The following is a 25,215-nucleotide window of genomic DNA, read 5'->3' as shown; positions in this document are numbered from 1 at the left end:
CTTCTACCGGCACTACACAGGAACTTGCTGGCTGAAAAGAAGCCTTGCTAATATCAAGATAGTGTATAATTCCAGCTCAGGCATTGTTATCCGTCATCCAGCAGACGCTCTTCTCTGCCTTATTTTGTGTGAGAGATCTGATGTTAAGGCATCCTTTTAATGAAACCACTCCAGAGATTCAAGTCTTTGCAATCAGCTCAGAAGCCAGGGCCACTGCCAAGGCTTACTTTCTTTCCCAGGTGCTGAGCCAGGAACAGAAGCAACACTGCTTTGTTCGCACTTGAAACCCTCCGTGTTCTCTGTGGGCAAGAAGCAGTTAGCTGGCTATGAGCCAGCATTAAAATCAACAGGGATGCTTAATAAAATGTGTATTCCTGGGGCTACATGAGAGACTTGAAACCCAGGCTCACATGTGAGTGGAGATCCAGAGAAGATGGAGGTTTGGGAGTCTGTGAATAGTGATAATGAAAGCCATGAGATTAGCTACAATTCACAGGGAAAAGGATGCAGAAATAGAAGATGGGGGTAATCAGAGTCCCTTCTTCCTCACATCTCTGAACTAGGCAAATAAACTTACTTCTTTTCTCATAATATACAGGCTGGAAGGTAAATAGCAACACAAATATGCCAATAACCTCAGGGCACTCGATGGATAAGTTTTTTGTAGCATGGGTTTGGCTGGCTTAAGACGATAAATTTTCAAAACTTCAGGAACCCATCTGTATATACGATGAATAGTTCTACTGTCCAGGTTGAGAAAAGAGAGAAATAAAAATGCCTGTTTAAATATTTAGCAGAACATTTCATGTTTTTTCTCTATTGATAAGCAACTTTAAGCATGTCTAAGTAGAAAAAAAATCTATACCAATTATGGATCGTTCCACTGAGGATACTGGAAGCCATGTGTCTCACCATCTGAGAAGAGAGTTACAAATATGGAAAGGGAGAAGACAAGACGAACCCAGTGGTATTAGTCTGAAACCAGAGGTATGGTGTAAATTCATGGTTCTCAGCATATGGATGCAGAAATAAATTTAGATACACACATGCAAATACTCCTGAATTCTGCCTACTGAGATGGCCTGGGACCAGTGGTTCCACAATAGTACTGAGCACACCTAGCATTCAAATCTTCATTTTAAGATAATTTTCCACTAAAGAAAGCAGGGCTGGAGTAGGAAAAATACAAGACAAACCTGGGATGTCTCATAGTGTCAGAAAATAAAGAAATGCCCAGGTATAAGAGGGACATGTGAATAAGACACAGGAGCCAGCCTGAAGGAGCTCCCACTGGCCACAGCTGAGGCCATTCAAGCACCTAAAGGAATAATGATAATAACCGATCATAATCCACTGACTAAAAAATGAAATGATGAGCCCATACTCATAGGATTAATATGAATGAATGAATAAAGGGGGAAAGAGTGATTCTACAGTGGAAAAGTCTGGCAAGCGCCACCGTGAACAAGCGGTCAGTACTGTAGTGACGGGACAAGGGGATCAGGCGCCCGAAGAGAAGAGACGCAGCAGCATCACTTCTGTGCTGCTCCTGCCAGATGTGCAGTTACCTAACCTAACAGGGAGCAGCACGCAAAATACTCTTCTAAAGTGTCAAGGCCAAGAAAGGCAACAAAAAGCTGAGGTACCACCCAACACAAAGCCCACTGCAGCTTATGTACACCTCTGAAGAGCATCTTTTGCTATAAAGGACATTATTGGGACATTTGGCAAAATCTGAATGGGGTCCAAGGATTAGTGGCTATTTCCTGATTTGAGGTTGCATAGAAAAATCTCCTTGTTTATAGAAAATACACATTGAACTCAGGGATGAATTTTACGAGTGAGAGGCCCATCAAGTTGGTAATTTATTCTCAAATGATTTGGGTTCTGTACTTGTAAGTTTTCTGTCTGATAATATTTTGGAATAAAGATGTTTTTTAAAGGTACAACTTTTTTTCAACTTTGTTATATGGCTTAAAAAATGACTATAGCAATGATGAAGCCAATGGTGTTGAAGACGAATACTGCAACATCAAGAGTTTCACGCCATTATTTCTTGAAATAAAACAGAAATTGATGGTATTGTATATAATGTGATTTTTAAAGTGTATTATTTTAACTAAAACATTTATTATTACGAGTTAAAAAAAGATCAGTGAATGAATACTCTTCTAGGTTGAATTAAAATAGAACATTTAAGGTTTAAAAAAGTTTGGCTGGGATAAAAATAACAGTTTTGCAAAACCTGTGTGATCCAAAATTAAGATGATACTCAGCAGCAAGAAATATTCCAATTTCTCGTAACCAGTTCTCACAGGCAAAGAAATGTATGCCTTACTTTAAGAAGGCGTCAAACAGAAATAGGCCAAACTGAAAGAATTTACCAAGTGTAATAAATTAGATGTAAAAAATCACCATAAAAGAATTTACAGCTTACCAAAAGATTCACAAGTAGAAGACTCTTTCTATCAGCTTCTCAGAGTCCCATTAGCTTTGTACTGATCTCTGAAAGATGTGTTTTACCAAAATTCGGTTTACATTGACCTTTTCAGGGAATATGACCTGAAAAGAAGTATCTGATAAGACACTGCCTTATCCTTCCTTGCAGCAGTCCTGCTTTGTGTAAGTGATCAGAGAGAGTCAAGCGTCACGTATCACGTCAAATACCATCTCCTGTCCAACAAGTTCTCATCTCTCTCCAGTAATGAAGAGGTGGACGTTCTTCTTGGACTGCAGCATCTGTGCAGCGCGCTCCACACCGACCACGGCGGCCAACCTCTGGGCGTCGTACTTGGAGTAGAGGACAGTGCAGGTCCAGGTGGCTTCCTCTCCTCTGGTGGTGGCTCTCAGCATGTTGCAGACCTCACTGTAGAAGTGGGGATATGTTGGCAGCTCATAGAAAATCAGGTTCCTGATACCTTTTATTGTGTATCTGTCAGAAGGAGAAAGAGAGGCTATGTCTACACGAGAGAATTTATGGAAAAGCCACCTATTCGTGTCATAGGCACATAGTCACTCTTGCTGCTTCATGCTCGAGGAGGATAATGGCACAAATGACAGACCAAAAGTTGCTCTAACTTCAACTGGAAGGGCTTAATTTTGTGACAATTTTTGAATTCCTAATGTTTGGCTTCAGATAATGATAAAATGAATCTGCATTTCTTGAGCCTACTTGAGCAGACTGAAGTAGGGTGGTGAAGAATAGATCAGGATTAAAAATCTGTCACAGAAAATTTAAAAAGCAGGCACTTCCGATTTAACATTACCCTTGTTATAATCAAGCAAAATAGAATGTTCTATAATGGAGAAGAGGTCGGACCTAGTACATAAAATAAACCGCACAAACTGTAAATGCATTCTCATTAGTCTTTTTTTGTCACTCTGTAGACACGTTAACTCCATGGCAGATGTCCTGACTTCATCCATTTATAAAATCTTGCCTGAGGACCCATTAGGCATTATGGGAAAGTGATTAGTTTCAACAGCTTCTGCATTTCTTTCCCTGCTGCACAGGGCTGCACTGGTGGTGGTGGGCGTGTACACCCTAGGGACTGGCCTTACAGTTCCCGTTGAGGTCAGTCATTCCCTCTGGGGCTCCGTAACAAAAGATTTTATACGTTGACAAGGTTCTGATTTTTCCTGTTCGACTGCTGATGTTACACTCCCTTGGGAATTTCATGTTATTCACAAAGGATTAGCTTTCCTTTCCTTTTTATCCCAAGGCTCATCCTGATCTCTCTGGAGATCCTCCTCTTCCAAAATGTCACTGCAATCCATTACTTGGTTCACCTTTCCACAAAGAAGGGATTCTATTGGCTAATAAAGTTGAATAAACACAGTTCTCCCTCACTGGTTATCAAAACAAATGAAAACAAACACTGGGTTCCACTTCTGCTTAGTGTGTAGAGAACTCAGGAGAATACTGCTCCCATGCTAACAAGAAAAAGGCAGACTATCTACAACAGCATTTCTTTGCTTGCACCCAGACAGCTGGCGGTGCGCTGGTGTATGTTTTAACAACTGGCTCTCAGTGGGGAGGGGAAGGTGCTGATTTGAAGCATTTGCCAATTTCTGCGGTGTAAATACTCTACCATGGCCAATTTCGAGCTATCAATGTCATGATGCTGAACTTGGAGCTGGGAAGAGACGCTCATACCGGCTCTAGAGAGTTTCAGCCCATCACTAACTGAATTCCAGAGTGACAAGCTTGTGTGAAGACAGGACACACGAACTATTTCACCTTTGACAGAGCACGGGAGGAAAAGTGGGTGGCTGCCAAGAAAGTGGGTAAGAAGAAATCCACACTTTTTAAAAAAAAAAATTGAAGTACAGTTGATTTACAATGTTGTGTTACTTTCAAGTGTATAGGAGTGATTCACCCACACATTTATACATTCTTTTTCAGATTCTTTTCCATTGTAGGTTATTCAAGATATTGAATATAGTTCCTGTGCTATACAATAGGTTGTTGTATATCTATTTTATATACACTAGTGTGTATCTGTTAATCCCTAACCCCTAATTTATCCCTCCCCTCTCCACACTTACCCTTTGGTAACCATGTTTTCTATGTCTGTGAGTCTGCTTCTGTTTTATAAATAAGATCATTTGTATCACTATTTTAGATTCCACATATAAGTGATATCATATGATATTTGTGCAAGGAAGCCACACTTTTAGCAAGTCCTTAAAGGGCAAGTGTGGATCTGCACGGTAGTTCAGAATCCCTAGGTTTCCCGGACATTCCTTGACTTCACATTCACTCACAAGGTCTTCTCCACAGGCCTCCACTGGGAGCCCTGGAGAAAGGCTGGAGGCAAGACAGAGGAGGTGAAGGGCTTGGTGGAAGCTGAGAGGAGAGCAGGACACTGAGACAAGACCCACCAGCATTGGGCCCCTCACTAAGCCACTGTCTGCTGGAGGAACTGGCAGTCTGTGCTGCATGGAAGGTAACTATGGTAACAACTGGACTAGATCCACAACTCCCATACCAGGGGCTTGACAGAAGAGGTGTGCCTAGGCCAACCACTTACTCAGGCACTACATTCAACTGACAACTGCAAAAAACACAGAAAAGCAAGAAAAAGACATTAAAAACATGAGGTATCATTCTATCAAGTCACTGGGAACAAGTAGGGTTCTGCAGAAATAAACCAATGGAATGTAAATTATTATTATTATTTTATAATTTGACAAATTTTGATGTATACACCAATGAAACCACCACCACAATCAAGATAGCTAACATTTCCATCACTCCCCAAGAGGTGCAAATTTCTAATTCCCAATTTATCCCTTCCCATCCCCTTTACCCCCTGGTAACCATAAGTTTGTTCTCTATGGCTGTGAGTCTGTTTCTGTTTTGTAAATAAGTTTATCTGTGTCCTTTTTTTTAGATTACAAATATAAGCCATATCATATGGTATTTTTCTTTCTCTTTCGGACTTACTTCACTTAGAACGACAATCTCCAGGTCCATCAATGTTGCTGCAAATGGTATTACTTTATTCTTTTTTATTTCACACATATATATATACACACACCACATCTTTATCCAGTCATCTGTAGATGGACACTTAGGTTGCTTCCATGTCTTGGCTATTGTAAACAGTGCTTCTAGGAACACTGAAGTGCATGTATCTTTTCCAATTATATTTTTCTCCATATGTATGCCCAGAAGTGGTACTGCTGGATCATATGGTAAGTTTATTTTTAGTTTTTTAAGGAACCACCATACTGTCCTATATGGAGTATAAATTATTATGCAGGTGTATTTGGGGCAGGGAGGAGGGGAAGATGGGACGAAGCAAACAAGTGGCAATGTATAGCAAATTTTAAATTGTCTACAGTCTTCGAGCAAACAAACTTTCCTTTCCAAATTTATCCTAAGGAAATACTGAGGTAACTATGCCATCAACTATGCATACGGATGTTCTTGGCGTTATTGTGTATAATAGCAGAAAACAACAAAAATCCACACATGTATTAAAAAGAAACTGGGTTAATTATCTATCCATACAATGTAATACTATGTAACCATTAAGAAGGATGCTATAGGCACACCTCATAGACTACCTATTAATTACACAGAAAAGGTATCTTTACAATGTAGAGATCTAGCAGACCCACCTTGACCAAGTGACTACATTTAGCATCACCAAAAATGGTATAAACTGACACCACAAGCCTCTTGGGCAGATGCAGTGGAAGAACACAATATCCTCTATGTAGAATTCTTACCAAAAAAAATGTTCAAGTTTGTGGTCCCCAAACTTTGCTGCTCGTTGAATCACCTATTTTTTTTTTTAAATACCTATACTTGGTCCCGACCCCTAGACACTATGATTTAATTCATACTGGGATATGGCCTGGACATTCAGATGTGAAAAAGCTCCCAAGGAGATTCTAATGTATAGCAAAATTTGGGGATACTGATTTAAATAATAAGAAAACAGACAAATCCACAGTGTGGTACATTCTACAGGAAACCAGACTGGACTCTTCAAAAATGTCAGTATCATGAAAAAGAATGAAAGAGAATCATTTTAGATCAAGGTTTCTTCTTGGCACTACTGACATTTTAACCAGGTATTCTTTGATGCAGGGGCTGTCCTGGACACTGCAGGACGTTTATCAGCATCTTGGCCTTGACCCGCTTGAACCACTAGACCACTAGAACAACCTTCCAGCTGTGACAACCAAAAATGTCTCCAGATACTACCAAATGTTCCTTGAAGAGCACAGCTGCCCCTGCTTAAGAACTACTAAGACAGACCAAAGAAATATGTTAACTGAGTGCAATGTATGATTCCTAGCTGAATCTTGGATTAGTGGTGGGGAAAAACAGCCATAATGGTCATTTTGGGGACAACTAGGAAAATTTGAGTGTAGATTAAATATTAAATGATATTATTGCAGTAATGTTGAGTGGTATGTTAAGGGTGTTGTGATTAGATCAAAGGAGGTTGTTTTTAAGGGCTACAATCTGAAAGAGTTAGGGGTTAGAAATCTCCTGCAATTTACAGTCTAACAGTTCAGGAAGAAAAAATGAGATGTGAGTCAAGAGAGAGGAGACAGAGAATGTGGGTGTGTTCAAACGTAGCAAAGTGCTAACAGCTGGTCAAATCTAAGAGAAAGGAGTTAGAGATGTTCATTGGTACAGTCTTAAAATATCTTTTGAAATAAAATTTTCCCAAATAAAAAGTTGAGGGGAGGGAGGATGTGACGGAACTATATCTATTAACTTAAAAATACATCCATGTCATACAAACGTCTTTACCAAAATGTTAACTTATTTATGTTCTTTATTCAATGAGCACAGAAAATATTTAAGATAAAAGAAAAAAAATCCTCATGTGCATACTGTGATCCCAATTTTCTAACTTTTTAAAATGTCTATGGTCTGTGTGTGTGCATGTGCACATATTTTTTACATAAAAAAGACAGGAAAGGAATACACCAAAATTGGTATTTATATCAGTGCAGTGAGATTATAGGTGATTCCATTTTTTTAACCCTGTATTTTCCAAGTTCTCTATAATAATTGTGTAATATTCTTATAATCAGAGAATTTCTAAAACAAAATAAAACCACAAAGCCAAGAAAAATGTCTCTTAGTACTACTTTGTCCACAGCAGAGACTGGGTATCTCCTGGAAATAAGAGAATGTGACCAGGACCTCTTCAGAGGGATAATTAGTGCCAATTCCCTAAAATCTTCAGAACCCCTTCCCCTGCCTTCTTCCACCCTTGTACGTGCCCTGGGTCTTCAGTGACCCCCTACAAATAAGGCCCAACACCCCAAAAGGACCTAAAACTAAGGGTATTCTAGATGTCTACTTAACCTGCCAACTGCTGAACATAACTGACTTGAAAGGCTTTCCCACACACTCTGTAAAGTCCAGGTCTGCTACTTCTACAACTGGGGTTCTCACTGGGGTAGGGGGACTCAGAAACACCCCAGCAGCCTTTCCAACTCCAGAAATTTCTCCTCCAGAGTCTGCCCTGCTGTGCTAACCCACTAATAATGCTCCGAGAAAGAGCTGTGAACTGTCCTTCCTTCAGGGACCCCATCATGTGGGGTCCAATCCTAAGATTCTATTGGTTTCATATCCCCGAAAGAAAAAAAAAAAACTTTAGGTGGGATTTTTTTTGCTAGCTTGTAAATAATACAAATGAATTGTATTATTTCTAACACTGCCTACTTCCAAAGAGAATATAAATACAGAATTTCAGAGTTGGATGGATACTAAAGTTTAAAATACATGTACTTTACCCCAGGCCAAATCAAAAAATCAAATCACAAAGGCACTGCAGATCAAATCATCCATCATCACCTCGGTGACCAAAAAGTTCTAGTTGGGAATCTTGAGATAATTGGCAGCTGCAGAACTCCAAGGCACATTATTTCCATTAACCTCAAACACAGGCTACACCCACTAACCTGGTCCAGGGTATAAGCAAATAGCACATGTTAGGTTTGTCTTTATAGTGACTTTGGGGGCAAAACAGTTTGGTCAATAAAAGAACAGTGTAAGACAGGAGACTGCCCTGCCTACTTCAGAGAAGGGGCTCCTTTGACATCGCACCCTCTCCATGAAGAGCTGCTGCTTGAGAGCGGTCCTCTCCCCAACGTAATTCACTCTTGCTATAGACAGCCACGCTGGGAAGTTTTCCAATCCAGCCACTTCATTTAAAGGACTTGCTCTGGTGTCACGTCAAGCAGTCGGAAAACGAAGGGCTCTTAACACCTGCTGAGTGCAAACTCCCCCAAAACACCACTTTCCAACATGAATGAAAACCGCCACCTAAGGCAACAAGGCAAATGATGCCGCCAGCAAGCAGGCATTCATCAACACCCTTGGGACAAACAGCCCTGTCTGGGTAGGCAAGAACGAAGCCCAGCAAACACAAGTGTAGTCATTTCTCCTCTCCACTCACAGGTCACCTGGTCAGCATGATGCCCCAGGAGGTCACGTCATGCCAGCCGGCTTCGCCCCGGCAGGCTGCTGGGTTCCTCCCTCCCCATCCTGGTAAGGAGAACACTTCTGGGGCACAGCACCCTAATGTCATCATCAACTGAAAGGCAACACAATGCCAAGGTGCATCATCTAATCCGCTCCAAAGTCTAGACAATTTCTGGCCTTAGGTGTCAGGGATTCTCTGAGAAAACGTGCCCTTTGTTAGTATATGACTGAGAGTTAATGAAACAGTAAAGTCAGAATTGAAATTCACTGGACGTTATTGTGAATCAGGAAGGAAAAGGTTATAGGATGCACTTTCCATCTCTCTAGGTAAGGGCTTTTACATTTGGCAGCAGAGAGGATTAGCAAAACAATAAAACAACTGAGCTCTGGGGGCACAAAGGGCTGCAACCATCCCAAACAGTTAACAGAAGGCTCAATATTAGTTAACACTCTAATTAGAATTTTTTTTTAAAAAGGCCAACCCAACTTATTCTGTCAAAGTCACATGGTGGGGAAGGTAAGCAAACATTGAAGCCCTTGAATATTCAACTCTAAGCCCCTCACCTTCAGCTTCCTGTAAACATCAAGGGGCCCCCTAGTCCTGGTTCTCCTTGGCGCAGAAGCAAGCGCGGGGGCACCCACTCAGGACGCACCAGAATGTTCTGAATACGCGTGCTGTGCTCAGCTTCCATTTCCACAGACCACAGAGTCCCCAGGATTTTCTCTGTGCTTCTGTGACAGGTTCCTCCCTCTCCTGTATTCACTTAAGGTGCCCTGTCGAGAGCTGTTCAACTCTGTAAGGTTTTTCTAGAGGGGCAGACCTACAGCTACAGGAAAGTACCCCAAGTGTGGGCCCGCTCCAGAGCCACACACAGGTTACGCTGTAGTCACCCATTCGTTTCTACGTTTTCCAACAATGCCCACCTTGGGAGAAAACCATCCACCCAACCAAGAAGAGTCTAATCAGCCCCAAAACTCTAGCTTCTCTGCAGTCAGTGGGGTGACGGAGGACCTCACAACACGGCAAGCCTACCACGCGCTCAGAAGCAGCCCTCCGGGGAGGACAATGGAAACCTGGCCCTGCTTTACCTTTTGTAGAAATGGAAGCGCTCTGTGAGGAGCAGGAACTGCTTCTCTCCTTGAAGGAAGAAGTGTCTGGCCCTGGAGACACCCGACTTCTGGGTGTACTCGCAGATGTGGGTGAAGTTCAGTTCCTCCTTCTTGAAGTAATTTCGGAGACGCACAAAGTCAAAGTAGGAAGGGACATAGATAAGCGTGTGAGACATGACTGCATCACGATACTGAGGCAAAATCTTGTTCACAAAGAAGTTAAACCTGGTTTGGAAAGGCAAAGGGCAAAGTCAGTGGTCTTCAGTTGAGCCCCTAGTGTCACCGCTAACTGCATGATGCTGGGCAAGTCACAATCTCCCTCCAACTCCCCAAAGAGGAACAATTTGGCCTGCCTCATCACAGGAAGACTGTGTGAAGGGTAAAACTTGTTAAGTACGTTAAAAAACAACTGCTACCACTATTCATCATAAGGAACAGATGTGACACCAGCCAGTCAGCAAATAATTACCGAACACCTACCGCATGCTAAGCACCACTCTGCTACCATGGGTCCCGCGACTAAACATAATGAAGAGACGGGAAAAATATAGAGAGAATCAGAAAAAGTTCTTGCCCCAAAGGGCTTACAATTAAGTTGTTGGCATCTACCATTAAACAATATAATGTAATTTTAAAATGTCAATCTAGGAGGAAGCAACCCTGATTTACTAACCCTGCCACTAACTAGCCGGAAGAACCAGGGCAAGGTACCATTTCTCTGGGGCTTCAGTGTCCTCCTCTGTCAGTGGCATGATTGGGTTCAATTATTTCATTTCATTTTATAAATACTAATCAATAAGGCCAACGTGGTACCTAATTCTAAATTTGTACACCAAAGTCAAATCTCTCTCTGTGGCCCCCAGGCATCCAACAGGACTGGGGAGGGATGGGTACCTGGCATCAATCACTGAAGCTAGGTTTTCAGCTTCCATCCTCTGGAAGACATGTGGGAGCTGCACCAGGACGTGACTGATGGAGCCAGTCATCGGGACGTTCCTCACAGCCACCTGCCAGGGGTCAACGAGAGCATTAGGAGGTAAGCCACCCCCGTGCTGACCAAATGCTATCCTCTCCTGCCTCGTGACTCAAATACACAATACTTCAGGAGGAGTCAGAGAAATAAGGAGAGAACCCACCTGGCCTTGCACGTTGACGCAGTACTTGTTGAACACGGAGTTGATCTGGGCATCCTGCAGGGCCCCGAACAGCAGCGTCTGGCGATAGTACTTGGACCAATTATTGAGGCTCCACATCCGCACACGAGAAAAGTCCACCCCATGTGAGTCCAAGGGCAGCAGGTTCATGTGGTTCATCAAATGCTTTGAGCAGAAATAATACTACCATTAATATTGATTGAGCACTGCTAAGCATTCTAGAGGTCTAGCGTCTTATTTACCCCCGTGAAGTACAGACTATCATCTCCCAAACCACGACAAGAAAACTGAGGCTCAGACGGGTGAGTAACTTGCCCAGTCAGGCGAACACCCCCGACAAGGTAAGTTCAAACTAACCACCTCATGGACCTTTCAAAAAGGATCAAGATGGTACAGAAATATTTCTTTTAAAGGAACTTTTGAAAAGTTACCCTGGTCATTCTACAGGCTACTCAGTTCCAGGCTCGGACAAGAAGGGAGATGACAGGGAAGACAGAACTGCTGTCCTTCCGTGACCTGGTTCCCAAAACATCAGCAGAGTCCCAGAGAGACTGCATGTGCCTTTTCCTCAATTAAAGACTGACTCAACCGTCAACAAGCCTTTTCCATTTTAATTGTATTTTAACCTTGTAATGTATATTGAAGGGAAACAATGTATTCCATACTTTATAAATAAGTAATCCCCGTTATTTGTCCCAAACTTCCTCCAAGCCCAAGGTGGTAGGAAAAGTAAGTTCTCATATGCCTTATGAAAACAAACCTATTGTTTCAAAGCAGTTTTTCGATCCTAAAACTAAAAACACTGCAGAGTATGTGGAGAGGGAGACAAAAATCACAGCACAAATTACAGTAGGGGGACAAAAACATCATATATTTCTCTGCAAAACAAGACCACACATTAAGAGATGTGAGCAATGTTTTCTCATCTCCACTGAAGACTAAACAAGAGAATGAGCATAAACTGTAAGAGGAATTATTTTAGATAAAGACATTCCTGGTGAGGAGGATTTTCAACCAACCAACCAACCAATCACACTAAAGTGGTCTATTAGCAGAAGTAAACTTTAAGGGGAAGAAATCTTTTCAGGAGACTTGAAGACATTGACAAGAATTTTTATCTTTTTGGATACTTTACTGACCAATCTGTGGGTAGAAGATGGGACAATATTTTCCACTTTCAAATTGGAAAATGTGGAATATTTCCCTGTTTCCAAACTACCTGAGTTTTAATCTGGACTTCAATAACCCTTTCAGACGCACACCACTGAGCTTCATGTCTCTAAATGTGAACGACCAACGTTACCAGGACATGCTCCCAGTTCTGCATCAGGTAAATGTCAGCTTGATCAATGATGAGAAGCTCAATAGAAGACAGAAAGTCAAAGTCTCTCTTCTTCTCTCCTTCTCCACCAAGGATGGTCCTCAAGCCCAGCGGGGAGGCAATGAGGATGTCCGAGGAGTAAAAGGGGGCATAGAGTCGGATGCTTCTCTGCAGTACTGCCACTCCTACAAAACAGCCAGGTACACGTGTTCATCAGCCACTGCCAAGCCACCAGCTTTCACCCTCTCAAAGTGCCCCCTCCCTTGTACCTTCCACACCCTCCCCCTTAGTGTATAATGGTGCTCAAACTGCTTTCTCTAGTAAGAGCAGCAGCAGCATCCCCCCCTTGCATCTGCAGTCCCTTCTAGCTCTCACCTTCTGCCTTTCTCTCACCGGCAAACCTTCCAGAAGATTGTCTCTACTTTAAAATCTCCCACTCACTCCTCAATGCACTGCAATCTGCCTCTGACTCTCAGGATGCCACTCTTGCTAAGGTCACCAACAGTTCCTGAGTTAGCAATTCAATGGCATGTTAGTGTTTATTACCATGAATGCATAAGCAGTGTTTTGAATATACCCTCCTTGAAATGTTCTTTTCCTCATTGGTGGTCTCTATGACTTCAACTTCAACTTCTCCTATCACAGACCTGGTCCTCGCAGGACACCACCAGAGCCAATAATCGTAAAAAACCCACACAGGGGACACCCCTCGGGTGCCAGACTCAGGCAGACAAGGGGTGGGGTGGGGTGGTGGGGAGTGCAGATTGCATTTCTGGACTCCACAGGACTGAAACAAGACAGCAGTTTGAGAGGCAACAGAGAACTAGGGAAAGGTTAAACAGTACAGTTCATCTCCCACACAGGGCTACTCTTTCCAGACAGGGAGAGGTAACTGTTTCATAGAATATACAGAAACAGAGAGTCAAGCAAAATGAGGAAGCAGAGAAACATGTTCCAAATGAAGGAACAAGATAAAACCCAAGAAAAGAAAAAAAAAAGTAATGAAACAGAGATGAATAATTTATCTGATAAAGAATTCAAAGTGATCGTTATAAAGAAGCTCACCAAACTTGGGAGATGAATGAACAAACACTGTGAGAAACTCAAGAAAGAGACAGAAAATGTAAGAAAATTCTAAACAGAATTTACAGAGCTGAAGAATATAATAAGTGAACTGAAAAATACACTAGAGGAAATCAACAGCAGACTGGACAACACATAAGACTGGACCAGTGACCTAGAAGACAGGGTAGTGGAAATCACCTCAACAGAACAGCAAAGAGAAAAAGTATTTTTTAAAAATGAGGACAGTTTCAGGGATCTGTGGGACAACATCAAGTGCACTATCGCTGGCATTAAGGAGTCCCAGAAAGAGGAGGGAGAGAAATGGGCGGAAAACTTATTTGAAAAAACTAATGGCTGAAAATTTCCCTAACCTGGTGAAGGAAACAGACATTAGGATCCAAGAAGCACAGACAGTCCCAAACAAAATGAACCCAAAGAGATTCATGCCAAGACACATTATAATTAAAATGTCAAAAGTCAGAGGTAAAGAGGGAATTTTAAGCAGTAAGAGAAAAACAATTAGTTACATGTAAGGGAATCCCCATAAGATTATCAGCTCATTTTTCAGCAGAAACTTTGCAGGCCAGAAGGGAATGGAATGATACATTCAAATATGCTGAAAGGAAACAATTTCCAACCTAGAAGGAAGAAAATAAAAGTCAGACAAGAAATAATGAATAAATGAAATGGAGATTAAAAATAAAAAATAAAAAGATCAATGAAATTAAGAGCTGGTTCTGTGAAAAGATAAACAACCTTTAGCCAGACTCATTAAAAAAAAAGAGTATCCAAATAAATAAAATAAAAAAATGTTATAACCGACACCACAGAAATACAAAGGATTGTAAGAAATTACTATGAACAATTACACACCAACAAGTTGGATAACCCAGAAGAAATGGATAAATTCCTGGAAATACACAATCTTCCAAGACTGAATCATGAAGAAACAGAAAATGTGAACAGATCAATTACTAGTAATGAGATTGAATCAGTAATCAAAAACTTCCAACAAACAGAAAGTCCAGGACCAGACGACTTCACTGGTAAATTCTACTGAACATGTAAAGAAGATTTAATACCTGTCTTTCTCAAACTATTCCAAGAAATTAAAGAGGATGGAATGCTTCCAAATTGATGTCACAAAACCAGCAAAACATTAATACTGAAACCAGACAGAAACACCACAGGAAAAAAGAAAATTACGGGACAATATCCCTGGTGAACACAGATGCAAAAATCCTCCACAAAATATTACCAAACTGAATTCATCAATACTTTAAAAGCATCACATCAAGCAGAATTCATTCCAGGGATATAAGGATGGTCTGACAAAGTGCATATGGAGGCAATGTACCTCAACATAACAAAGGCATATACATCCACCCCATTAGCCAAGGTGAGACTCTCTCCCTTGGCAGATAAGATATCTCAAATACACCCTGGTTCTGCCAGGAGGCTGAGTCAGTGACCTATGAGAGAATGCCTAATTCCAGGCTTCCAGGCTTCCAGCTTCCAGCTACGGGCACCTCGCACCTCACGTGCCTCACGGTCTCAGGTTTGACAAGGAGGAATTACCGATCCTGAAGTGGTCATCGATGTTGCCGACAAACACAGCTTCGTAATCCTCAGGCCTCTTCAGGTTGGGTGGTCTCTCCTCGGGATCTGAGCCATACTCTCCACTAAACCTCTTTTTGTTGCTTACAATGATTTTCTTCTTGCTGTCGCCCTCAAGGAGGCTGATGAAGAGCTGTACCACCCGCAAAGCGGCTTCCCGGAAGGGCACCACTATCAGCACCTGTGGAGGGAGGGAGTGACGGGCAGCCTTGGAGGTGCAAGGGGAAGGAAGCACAGCTCGAAGTGAGCCTGCCGAGGACATGGTGCTAAGGAGCCCTCTGTTCTGCAGCCAGCGGCCAGGGACCATATGCACGTCACCCCCTCGTACACAGGACCTGGCTCAGTACAGGAGGCTGAGCATCTTTCATACCTACAGCAACACGTCCTACGGACTTTCATCTCACAGCTAACTGGGAGGCAATTCTTAAGCAGAATGTGGAAATACCTTTCAAGATAAGCTAATGTCCATAACAGAGTTGTCCACTAGCAAAGACCTAAGGACATAAACACACAAAGTTCTTTGAGGACAAGAAAGTTACTGGCTTTTGTCTCCCACAGAACTTAGCACAGTATTTTGATCCATAAGACTCAAAGATCACGCTGAATAAACAAATTAGGTGTAAGAAGTAGAGAATAAAGCTAGTAAAGAAAAGGACTAATGCATCATTACTTCCCTAGTACATTTCCTAGTGTATTTTCCAGAAATGATGATAAAGCGCTCCTGAAATAAGGTCGTATTTCAACAGGAAGTATAGGACTCAGTTTTCCAAACATTTCCCAAAATGCTTAATGTTATAACTGTTGTGGAAAAAAAAAAAACAGAAGATACTTAATAAATGATTAATTTCTAACTATCCTTTTGTAAACAATAGAATCAATGAAAATAACCCCAGTCAGATCAAACAATTCATCAAATTCTAAATGTGCTTTCTGGGTAATCTGCCTCTTGCTCTTTTTTGCATTTTTAAATGGAAACAGATAATCTTATTACCCTCATGTTCGAGATTCTGAAAGTTGCCAGAAACGCAACTAGCACAGCCAGGAGGGTTAGTGATTCAGTCTGCTACAATGCAGGGATGATGGACTGATTCTGAAGAGGGCCAAGTTATCATCCTGGCAGTGACAGTAAGTGTCTAGGCTTTGGTTTCCCCAGTTGTCAAACAGGGGACCTGGACTACAAAATCTCCAAGAGCCACATCGGTATTAAAACACCAGAATCTTATTAAGCTCAATGAGAACAATCTAAGAAGATGAGGCTTCAAGATGGAGACATGCAGGCTAAGGGATGGGGAATGGAAGGCACAGTATCCAGCTCCATAACAGCATGGAAAGTGTAGACAGAATTAAGACATTTTCAATCTAAGACCCCAGTCCACTGGAGCTTAGGCTTAGGAGCCCAAATAAATGGGATCATCACTTTAAATAACTATACAATGGAAAAATGAGGATCTTTATTTTTCAAGGTTTACATATTTATGTGGCTTAGTGGAAAGAATCCTTGGTTCTAGTCCCATCTCTGCTACTCCTTCCCTGGTCCCCAACGAATCTGGGTCCACAGGTGTAACAGGTAGAGACTGAACAGAATACTCCTTAAGGTCCCAGCCAGCTCTGACACTCACAAAAAAGAGATCTATGGTAGAGTGTTACTTATGTATGCTCAGGGTTTATCTTTAAGGATAACTGTCATGGAGGTACCTCCTACTCCAGTTTCCACTTGAACCACTGTCAGAAAGTCCACTGAACCGTCTGCAGCACTGCTCTGACATCACCCGGCCCATCTAACAAGCTCACTCTTGGACTCATTCATTATTCCAATCATTACAACACCTGAGAACATGCTAAGTGCCAAGGCAGCTGTATGGTAGAGCCTTACAGCCTCCTTGAGGGCAAAGTTCTCCTGCTGCCACTCACCTTGGGCCTTGTTAGTCCTTGGTCCCTGAAGTCGTCATCATCACCCACCCCAAGTTTCTGGCTTCGGCGTCTGCTGTTGTTGCCAAGCACCTGGGCATTGGCTTTGAGGACGTGGTTTATCACATGCAGGCAGTACACGTGGCGGATCTCTTCCCCGTTCTTCAGGGCAGTCCTTTCTGGGTAGAGCAGGTCACGGTAAGAATTCATAATTAAGAAGAGCTCTTTCTGGAGGGGTGTGAATGGGCTATTTGATTTTTGGGTTCCAGAGAGGAACTGGCTGTTGGTCTTGATCCAGGTGGATTCCAGAGGCTTCTGGAGATGAAGTGACTTTAAGTCAACATCCTTTGGGGGTTTAAAGGTTTCCAACTTCTGAAACTTGGATGAAAAGACAAGCTGGCCCAAGATGGGCCACTGGGGGAGAGATGGTCGAGAGTTAAGTCAGACGTGAGTTATAGTACCCTACCTTCACACAGTGCTTTATAATTCACCACAGCCTCTCATGACTTACAGATCCTCTCATTTAATCCTCACAACAATCTCACAAGGCAAACACTATAATGCTCTTCTCACAGTTTAGGAAATGCTGAGATTCAGAGGTTGTATGGTTCAGACAAACAGGAGAGAATAGAGCTAAGGACAAGAGCCCAAGGTTTCTGACTTTAGAAATCTTGTGAGCTCTTCGCTGTATCAGTGGGTCACAAACTGCCATGGACCACATAGAATGTCAGAATTTATTCTAGATGAAAAAAAAGGGCCCAATGGTCAAATAACTTCGGTAAACACCTGGAAAACCTAATCCCCCTCAGGGAGAGTCACATGCCCATTAGATACTAAAGGTTCTGCTGAGTCCTGTAACAGAACTCAGTTCCATGCCATCTAACCCAGAGTTTTTCACATGTACTTGGGCATGAACAAATTTGGTTCATTGTACTGGTTTTTTGTTTTTGTTTTTTTGTGGGAGCCATATCTATTAGAATCCTAAAGAATAATATTTTGTGGAATACCAGTTTGGAAATGTTTGCATTATAACTGTTGATCTTAGCAATTAAAAAAAAGGATGACCTCAGCAGGTAAAAAAAAAAAAAAGAATTAACTACTGATATATGCCAACAAATGGGATGACTCTCCAGGAAATTATGCTCCATGAAAAAAGCCAACCTGTATGATTTTATTTATAGAACACTTTTCAAATAAGAAAATTATACTAATGGAAAACAACTTTAGTGGTTACCAAGGGTTAGGCATCAGGGAGCAGGAGGTGGGTGTGGTTATAAAAGGGCACCAGGGAATAGGAGGGATCTTTATGGTGCTGAAAACGTCCTGTATGTTGACTGTGGTGGTGGACAGGGGAACCTATGCATGTGATAAAACTGTGCGGAAGTAAATAACACACACAAATGAGTAAGAACAAAAAACTGAGGCAACCTGAACAAGACAGGTAGGTTGTATCAATGAAAATCATACCAGTTCTTAATTGTGACACTGTACTCTAGTTTTGCAAAATGTTACCATTGGGGGAACTGGGGAAAAGAGCACGTGGGCTGTCTTTGCATTGTTTCTTACAACTGCATCTATAATTATTACCGCTATAAAAATTTCAGCGAAACAAGGATGGCCAACTCTTAGGAATAACATCAGTGGTGGAAAACAAGCACCATAAAAACAAAGCAAAAACTGCTCCATACCTGAGTAATTTTGTTGTGAACCTGTCTCAGATATTTCAAACAAAGGAACAGCAGTAGCCACCGTTTCACTGAACACTTTCTATGTACCTGCCAGTAAACTAAATTACTTTTTAGACGTAGACATTACTGTCCCCCTCTAACACATGAGAAGAGTGAAGATCAAAAAGGTAGATTAACTTGCCTTGGGTCCTGAAATATCCCCTTGCAGGTGCGCACCTGTCTCCAGGGCACTCTTATCTTACTGGTCCCTGTCCTCCAGCTTCCCAGTGTCTTTTCTAGCTACACCTGTGCCCTACTAGGCTCGTCCAGCCTTCCTATGTCCTGCTCCCCATCAAGCCATCTCCCACTGGTATATATCATACATTCAGGGAGCCACTGAAACCCAAGACAACTGCTGCTGCCTCTCTGTAACTGGGATGACTGATCAACACTTACTTTTAGCTGGTGGGTAGTTTTGGTATTTGTGGCAATGGCCTGGATTTCTTTTTCTTTCAGTTCTTTGTTCACATGTTGTACAAATGGATCTAATTCAGAATAAAGAATATCAGAACACTTAGAGCAAATGGCAGGAATTTTTCAGTCTTCGTCAGTGAACAGTATGCTGTTCTTCGTGATGTTAAATCGTCTTTTTTTCCCATCAACTTTCCCATCATTTATCCCAGTCCAGAGCTTAAAAGCTTCTCACAGGTTCATCTCCCTAAAGCATCTCTCCAATCACATTGCTTCCCAGCTCAAAAATCTCTGAAGAAACGTCTTGGTCTGAAATTCAGGGCACTACGGCATATACCTCTCCAATGAATTATACATGTTTTTGAATTATACAGCCCTCAAATTCTTCTGCCACTGTGGCTTTCCATCATTTAAAAATCCTATCCTCTCTTTCATTTCACTTTTGTATATCCAAATCGTATCAGTTTAATGTTACCCCCGGACTCACAACAAATAACTACCTCCCAGGAGCTTACTGTGTCGGGCACTGTGCTGGCTCCACTAAGAGGCCAGCTGTGGTCTCCTACACAGTCATCGACCTCTTCTCAAGTCCCCCAGCCTACCCACAACCCAGCCACCCCAACACATACACATGCACGTCCTACCTCGTCTAACTAGACTGCAAGATCCCTGAGAGCAGGTTCCATGTCTGATTTAACTTGCACTGGCCACCTAATCTTCTCTTCAGTCCCACTCATTAAGAAGCAAAGTTAAATGACCCATCCAAAGATCCAAGTATTAACACTTCAAATGCAGTGCGCCTTATATTAATACCTAAAGTAAGCAACCAGAGAAATTTTAGAATAGCTAAGCTTCCCAATGTTTCCTCCAGAGTTTTTAAAATTTTTGCTAGTTCAGAATGGGGTTCATGCCCTACTTCTACCTGCTGCTTCTCCCTCTTCCCAAGAAGAGCCAACAGAACTGAATGAGCCAAATGAGGGTTGAAGTTACAGCCTTCAATGACAAGCTGGTTGAAGAATGGCACTGGAACCAAAAAAGGCAGTCAGGACACAGAGTGAGACCAACCTGACTTGCCCCCCAGGCACAGGCTGAGATGTGGCACTTGGGAGAGAACAGAGACCTGCCTAAGCCTACCACAGGCAGGCCCCGTCCAGGAGACTGCCACGAGGCAGGAGAGGCTGGGGAGACAGGGTGGAGCTTGCTGGCATCTGAGGTGCTCCCTGGTAATAAGGACCAAGCAGATTAGCCACTCCCAGGTCTCGCAAATCTGGAAAATGACTGCTCCAATATGGAAGACCCAGTGAAGGGTAGAGAGAAAAGTGCAAAGTAGTTTTCTCTTCTTTCTCTTTTTCTTCCTTCTCTGCCTGGGGAGGAAATCAGAAGTCTTCCCCTGACCTCATCTGTGGAAACGTGAAGTCTGGGGAACTGGCTTTCCCTGCTATCACTCTTAAACTGTTTATTCTCCTAAACAGCCCCCTACTCCCATCTCTGCTTAACCACTGAAAAACACAAAATATCTTTGAGAAGCACTTCTTCCCAGCTCTAGATCTAGCTGCTGAACTATCTGTTTTCATTGCTGCTCATTCCAATAACAGGAAGTTTAACAGTGTACTAACCCATAATCTCCCATAAGCATCCGGTGACCGCAAACAACACACACTGTGCTGACCTTGTGATGCTTTCAGAGAACAGTTGCCTCCACTTTCCTCTTCGAGAAAATTGGTTTCTAGGCTGAAGAGTGACTCGTGTTTTGCATCTGTAAACTCCTCGGGGGATTCCTGTGATGTGCCAGGTGGCCCGTGCCCATCTTTTCCCTCAGGGTCAGCAGGTAAGGCTACACCTGCAATTTTGAGAAACATTCTGTGCAATTCTTTACTACTCATAAACACAATTATACCTCTGTTGACAAATAAACATCTAATTCCTTAGCCTACATCAACACTGATGTTCACTGTTATTACTTACTTTTAAGCAAATTCAGGTGGAAGACATAAGTTTCAATATTAAGCCTGACTGTTGACCAAGTACGTGTAAGGATGTTCAAAGCAGCACTGATTATAAGAAATAACTGAAAAAAATGGTTTCATCATTTCTATCAATGGGGTACTAATTAAACTACCATATATCATTTACAATGGAGTACTAAATGATAAAGCAAATGTGAACCCACAATTACACACATGAAAAAAGGTCCATGTTATATTATTAAAGAAAAAAGTAAGTTACAGAAATTTAGGAGACCATTATACACATACACATAAATATATGCATATACTCGTGTTTGCTCATATATCCATAAAAAAGTATTCTGGAAGGTTATATAAAATGTTAAAGGTGTTTATCTCAAGGTGGTGGAGATATAGGTTAACTATACTACCCCCTGGGATAGCTCAAGTGGTAGAGTGCGTACTCAGCATGCATGAGGTCCTGGGTTCAATCCCTAGCACCTCCTCTAAAAACAAAATAAATAAACCTAATCACCTCCCCCAAAAAACCCAAAATAAAAATAAATAAGTAAATAAATCTATTTTTAAAAAAGAAAAAAGTTACCCTGATATTCAGACAATGGACTACTACTCCAGTAATAAAAAGAAATGAACTACTAATACATGAACAACATGAGTGAGTCACAAAAGCATGAGTACTCAAAGAAGCCAGACACAAAAGGGTACTTATTGCATACTTTCATTCATGTAAGTTTCTGAAACAGGCACAACTAAGTGAAAGAAAGCGGGTCAGTGGTTGCCTAGTGTCAGGTCTGGGAAACTGACTGCAAAAGGACAAAAAGAAACTTTTTGTAGGTATTGGGAAATGTTCTGTGTCTTGATTTTGGTGGTGATAATACAGATACACACACTCGTCAAAACCTATCGAATTACATACTTGAGTACACATTATTGTATGTAAATCATACCTCAATAAAGTTGATTTTAAAATTAAAGAGAGGGGCATGGGCTCATAGCTCAGTGGTAGCATGCATGCTTAGCATGAGCAAGGTCCTGGGTTCAATCCCTAGTACCTCCATTAAAAAAATTTATATATATATGAGTGTGTGTGTCTATGTGTATGTAAGTGTGTGTGTGTATATAAAGTTAAAGAAAAAAGTCATCTAGAATCTGAGTGAAACAGAGTTTCTTTAAGCTTTCAATCCCAGCTCTTCTCTGAAACCTCCCCTCAGTTTCCCTGGCAGCGTGCGACCACCCTGCATCTTCAGCATCTTACACTAGCTGTTCCGCTCAAATCTGCTGCTTGGGAAGTTCTGCATATTTTATGTCCATCTTCCATTAAACTTAGTTTCTCTAAGGAAGGAATAGTAATCTAATAAATTGAGACTCTGCCAAAACCAGAATTATGTTCCCTTTCCTCTCAATCAGGGGAACTTCAACTAGGACTCATGAAGTCCTGGAAACAGTAAGCAAATAAGTCATTTCTGCATTTTTCTGGCCAGAGGGTCCTATGTTTTCATTAGATTCTGAAAGATATCACCAACCTCAAGAAGGTTAAGTATCTCTGCTTCGGATCCATGGGCTTTCAGCCAGCCCATACAGTACAGGGCACTGTGCCCATGGGGCAATCTGTCTAGCCCCAGCAAAGATGGTGAATCCCACACCAAAGACACTTACTCTCCTGCATTTCAGTAGACTCTGCCGCCATCTCCTCCTCCACACTGATGTCACTAGCACCATCTTCATGGTTCATTTCTGCCTCATCTACAACACTGTCTTCTTCCTCTTCCTCGTCATCATCGTCCTCCTCCTCCTCTTCCTTGGAAACATTCTTTAACGTGGCAAGTAGTTTATGGTAACCAGAAACTTGTTCTGGTTCACTCTCTGCTTCACTTTCAGAACTTGAAGTATCTGAACTCTCTGACTAAAAGGAGAATGGGAATTTTAAAAACAAAAATTATGTTGCTCTAGTTGTTACTCCACGAGTATCATCAGGCCCACAGTGTAACAGGTTCAGGCTTTTCTAAATAAAAATTAGCTTTTCTGTAAATATGCAATCCTATCTATTCAACCAAGCCAGCACCAAATTTGTTTAAAATAGCTAATCTAGCTGTGTTTTTAGAAGCTCTTCATCTTCTTTGAACTGCTAACGTTCCCCATGGGAAGAAAGTCGACGAAAAACATAGAGCTTCAGGTTACAAGGTGATCTAAACTATGTGTCAGACGTTTGGCATTTTTAAAGGAGCCAAAGGAACATTACAATAAAACAAAAAACTACCAGTTTTTTTTTTTACTTTGTTGGAATGAGATAAGACCTCTGATGATTCTGCACTCTATTTTACGTTAAACAAACATAATACTTCTTAGGATTCACCAAGAGCCCCTTGCTAAGTCTCCTTAACAGGTTCTAACAGGCTAATCTCTCAGAGCAGTTTCAAACTCTTTGTACCATACTAGCTATCACAATGGCATTTTAACAGCCATCTGCATTCAAAACTAAGTAATATTACTAAAATAAGAGCTTACATCTAAAACTGAAAAGAATAGAAATGTAGCCAAACTCTACTATTATACATAATCTTAAAAATAACAATTCAGCATCAACAATCATAAAGAAAGTATAAAGCATTACCGGTTGACAAGTCTGTGGTTTTGCCTCCTTTGTAGAAACCCTAGAAGAAACAAGTAATGTTAAACTCTAACTACTAGTACAGGACAATTAAAAAAGACTAAGAATACAACTTTAAATGAAAATAGCATAATATACCATTATAAATACACTATAACTACTAGTTATGTAAAAACTACATAACCACTTGGACAAGGATTGTAAGAATATGACAGATAATTATTAACAAATAAAAGGTTTAACGAGATCACACGACAAATACTAGTCACACAATAACTCGCTCTCATCCAAAAGATGGAAAAACTTGGCAAATAAAAGCCTTTTTATTCTAGCAAACTTCTTAATTAGACTGTCCCACTGTTGAGAAGGTGGCCCAATGTGGTGGGATGAGCACTAAGACCATAATTGAGGGTCTGCACACTAACAGAGGAACCTACAACTACATCAGTGGTGTCCCAAGGTCCCAAGTAATTCTTTAAAAACACAAAATGCAAAAACAATCTAGAAAATCTCTGACCATACAAAACCCAGCCCCCCCCCCCACACACAGGGGGCGTGCGGCATAAAGCTACCCGCTCAACAAAAAGTAGGAAGACCCGTGAAACGCCGCATCTCAGGCGGCAAGCCGCCAGGACCCTCCAAGCCGAGGGCAGCGTGGGAAAAGGAGGCAGCTGCCCCGTCACTATCCCCCGGGAGACCGGCGGGCCCAGCGGGGAAACGCGGGCTTCCACTCGGAACAGACGCGAGCAGAGCTGGCCCCAGCCATGCCCCTCCATACCTGTCATAGAAGGGATGCTCCTCGCCGAAATCCCGAAGATGCCTCTTCTGCTTTTTAGTCAGGCTGCTAAGCAGCTGGCCCTGGCTCCGGCTCCGGCTCCGGCTCCCGCGTTTGCCCATGGCGAAAACATCAAGTTAGCCCACCTCAGAGAAGCACGTCTTTCACCCGGAAGTAGTCTCGTCGACCCACTCACGCGGGATCGCCGACGGCGCTTTACGGTTGAAGCAGGGTGCCATAAAGCAGGGCCGCTTTACGTCGCGCTTGTACGACAGGCGTTAGAACTTCCTGCTTCCCATTCCGCCTCCTAGCGAGACTCTTTGGAAGCACATGCACTTAAGCTTAGCTTTTCTCTGAGCCCTAGAAAGAACAAGACAGGTAGGCTTTGGGCTTCCAGGTGTGGGTAAATGGGTGGGCGTGCTTTGTGCATCTGTTTTGGTTGTGGGAATCAGCCTCCATAAGCGTCTAGTAGAGGGGATGGTTAAATGCAGTGCCTTTAGCAAAATACCAACCAACATTTAAGGGTGCCGGCACATTCATCATCACAACAGTCACGGTAATAAGCCTGATATTGGAGATAAAAAAGC

At 42.0% G+C, this 25,215-nt stretch overlaps 1 protein-coding gene across 1 annotated transcript; it reads right to left on the bottom strand.

Moving 5' to 3' along the window:
* Positions 1 to 1,828: 1,828 nt before the first annotated feature.
* UTP25 (UTP25 small subunit processor component) lies at positions 1,829 to 24,832 on the bottom strand. Its single transcript, XM_006180741.2, has 12 exons — positions 24,632 to 24,832; positions 23,857 to 23,896; positions 22,902 to 23,148; positions 20,948 to 21,118; positions 19,264 to 19,352; positions 17,144 to 17,554; positions 15,194 to 15,413; positions 12,533 to 12,735; positions 11,212 to 11,394; positions 10,970 to 11,082; positions 10,055 to 10,300; positions 1,829 to 2,932 (listed from the first exon to the last, which is right to left on the bottom strand). Exons 1-12 carry the CDS (start codon positions 24,748 to 24,750, stop codon positions 2,689 to 2,691), a joined length of 2,286 nt encoding a protein of 761 aa, XP_006180803.2. The 5' UTR covers positions 24,751 to 24,832; the 3' UTR covers positions 1,829 to 2,688.
* Positions 24,833 to 25,215: the final 383 nt, after the last annotated feature.

Source organism: Camelus ferus, chromosome 23 (genome assembly GCF_009834535.1).
Source record: "Camelus ferus isolate YT-003-E chromosome 23, BCGSAC_Cfer_1.0, whole genome shotgun sequence".
In the NCBI taxonomy this organism is placed as follows: Eukaryota; Metazoa; Chordata; class Mammalia; order Artiodactyla; family Camelidae; genus Camelus; species Camelus ferus.
This window is presented reverse-complemented; position numbering and strand designations above follow the sequence as displayed.

Coding starts and splice junctions, on each gene's coding strand:
- UTP25 (XM_006180741.2), bottom strand. CDS start 24,750: ATGGGCAAACGCGGGAGCCGGAGCCGGAGCCGGAGCCAGGGCCAGCTG. Junction 15,414..17,143: donor AAGGACTAACAAGGCCCAAG/GTGAGTGGCAGC, acceptor CTCCCTCCACAG/GTGCTGATAGTGGTGCCCTT. Junction 10,301..10,969: donor GCTTCAGTGATTGATGCCAG/GTACCCATCCCT, acceptor TTTCCAAACCAG/GTTTAACTTCTTTGTGAACA.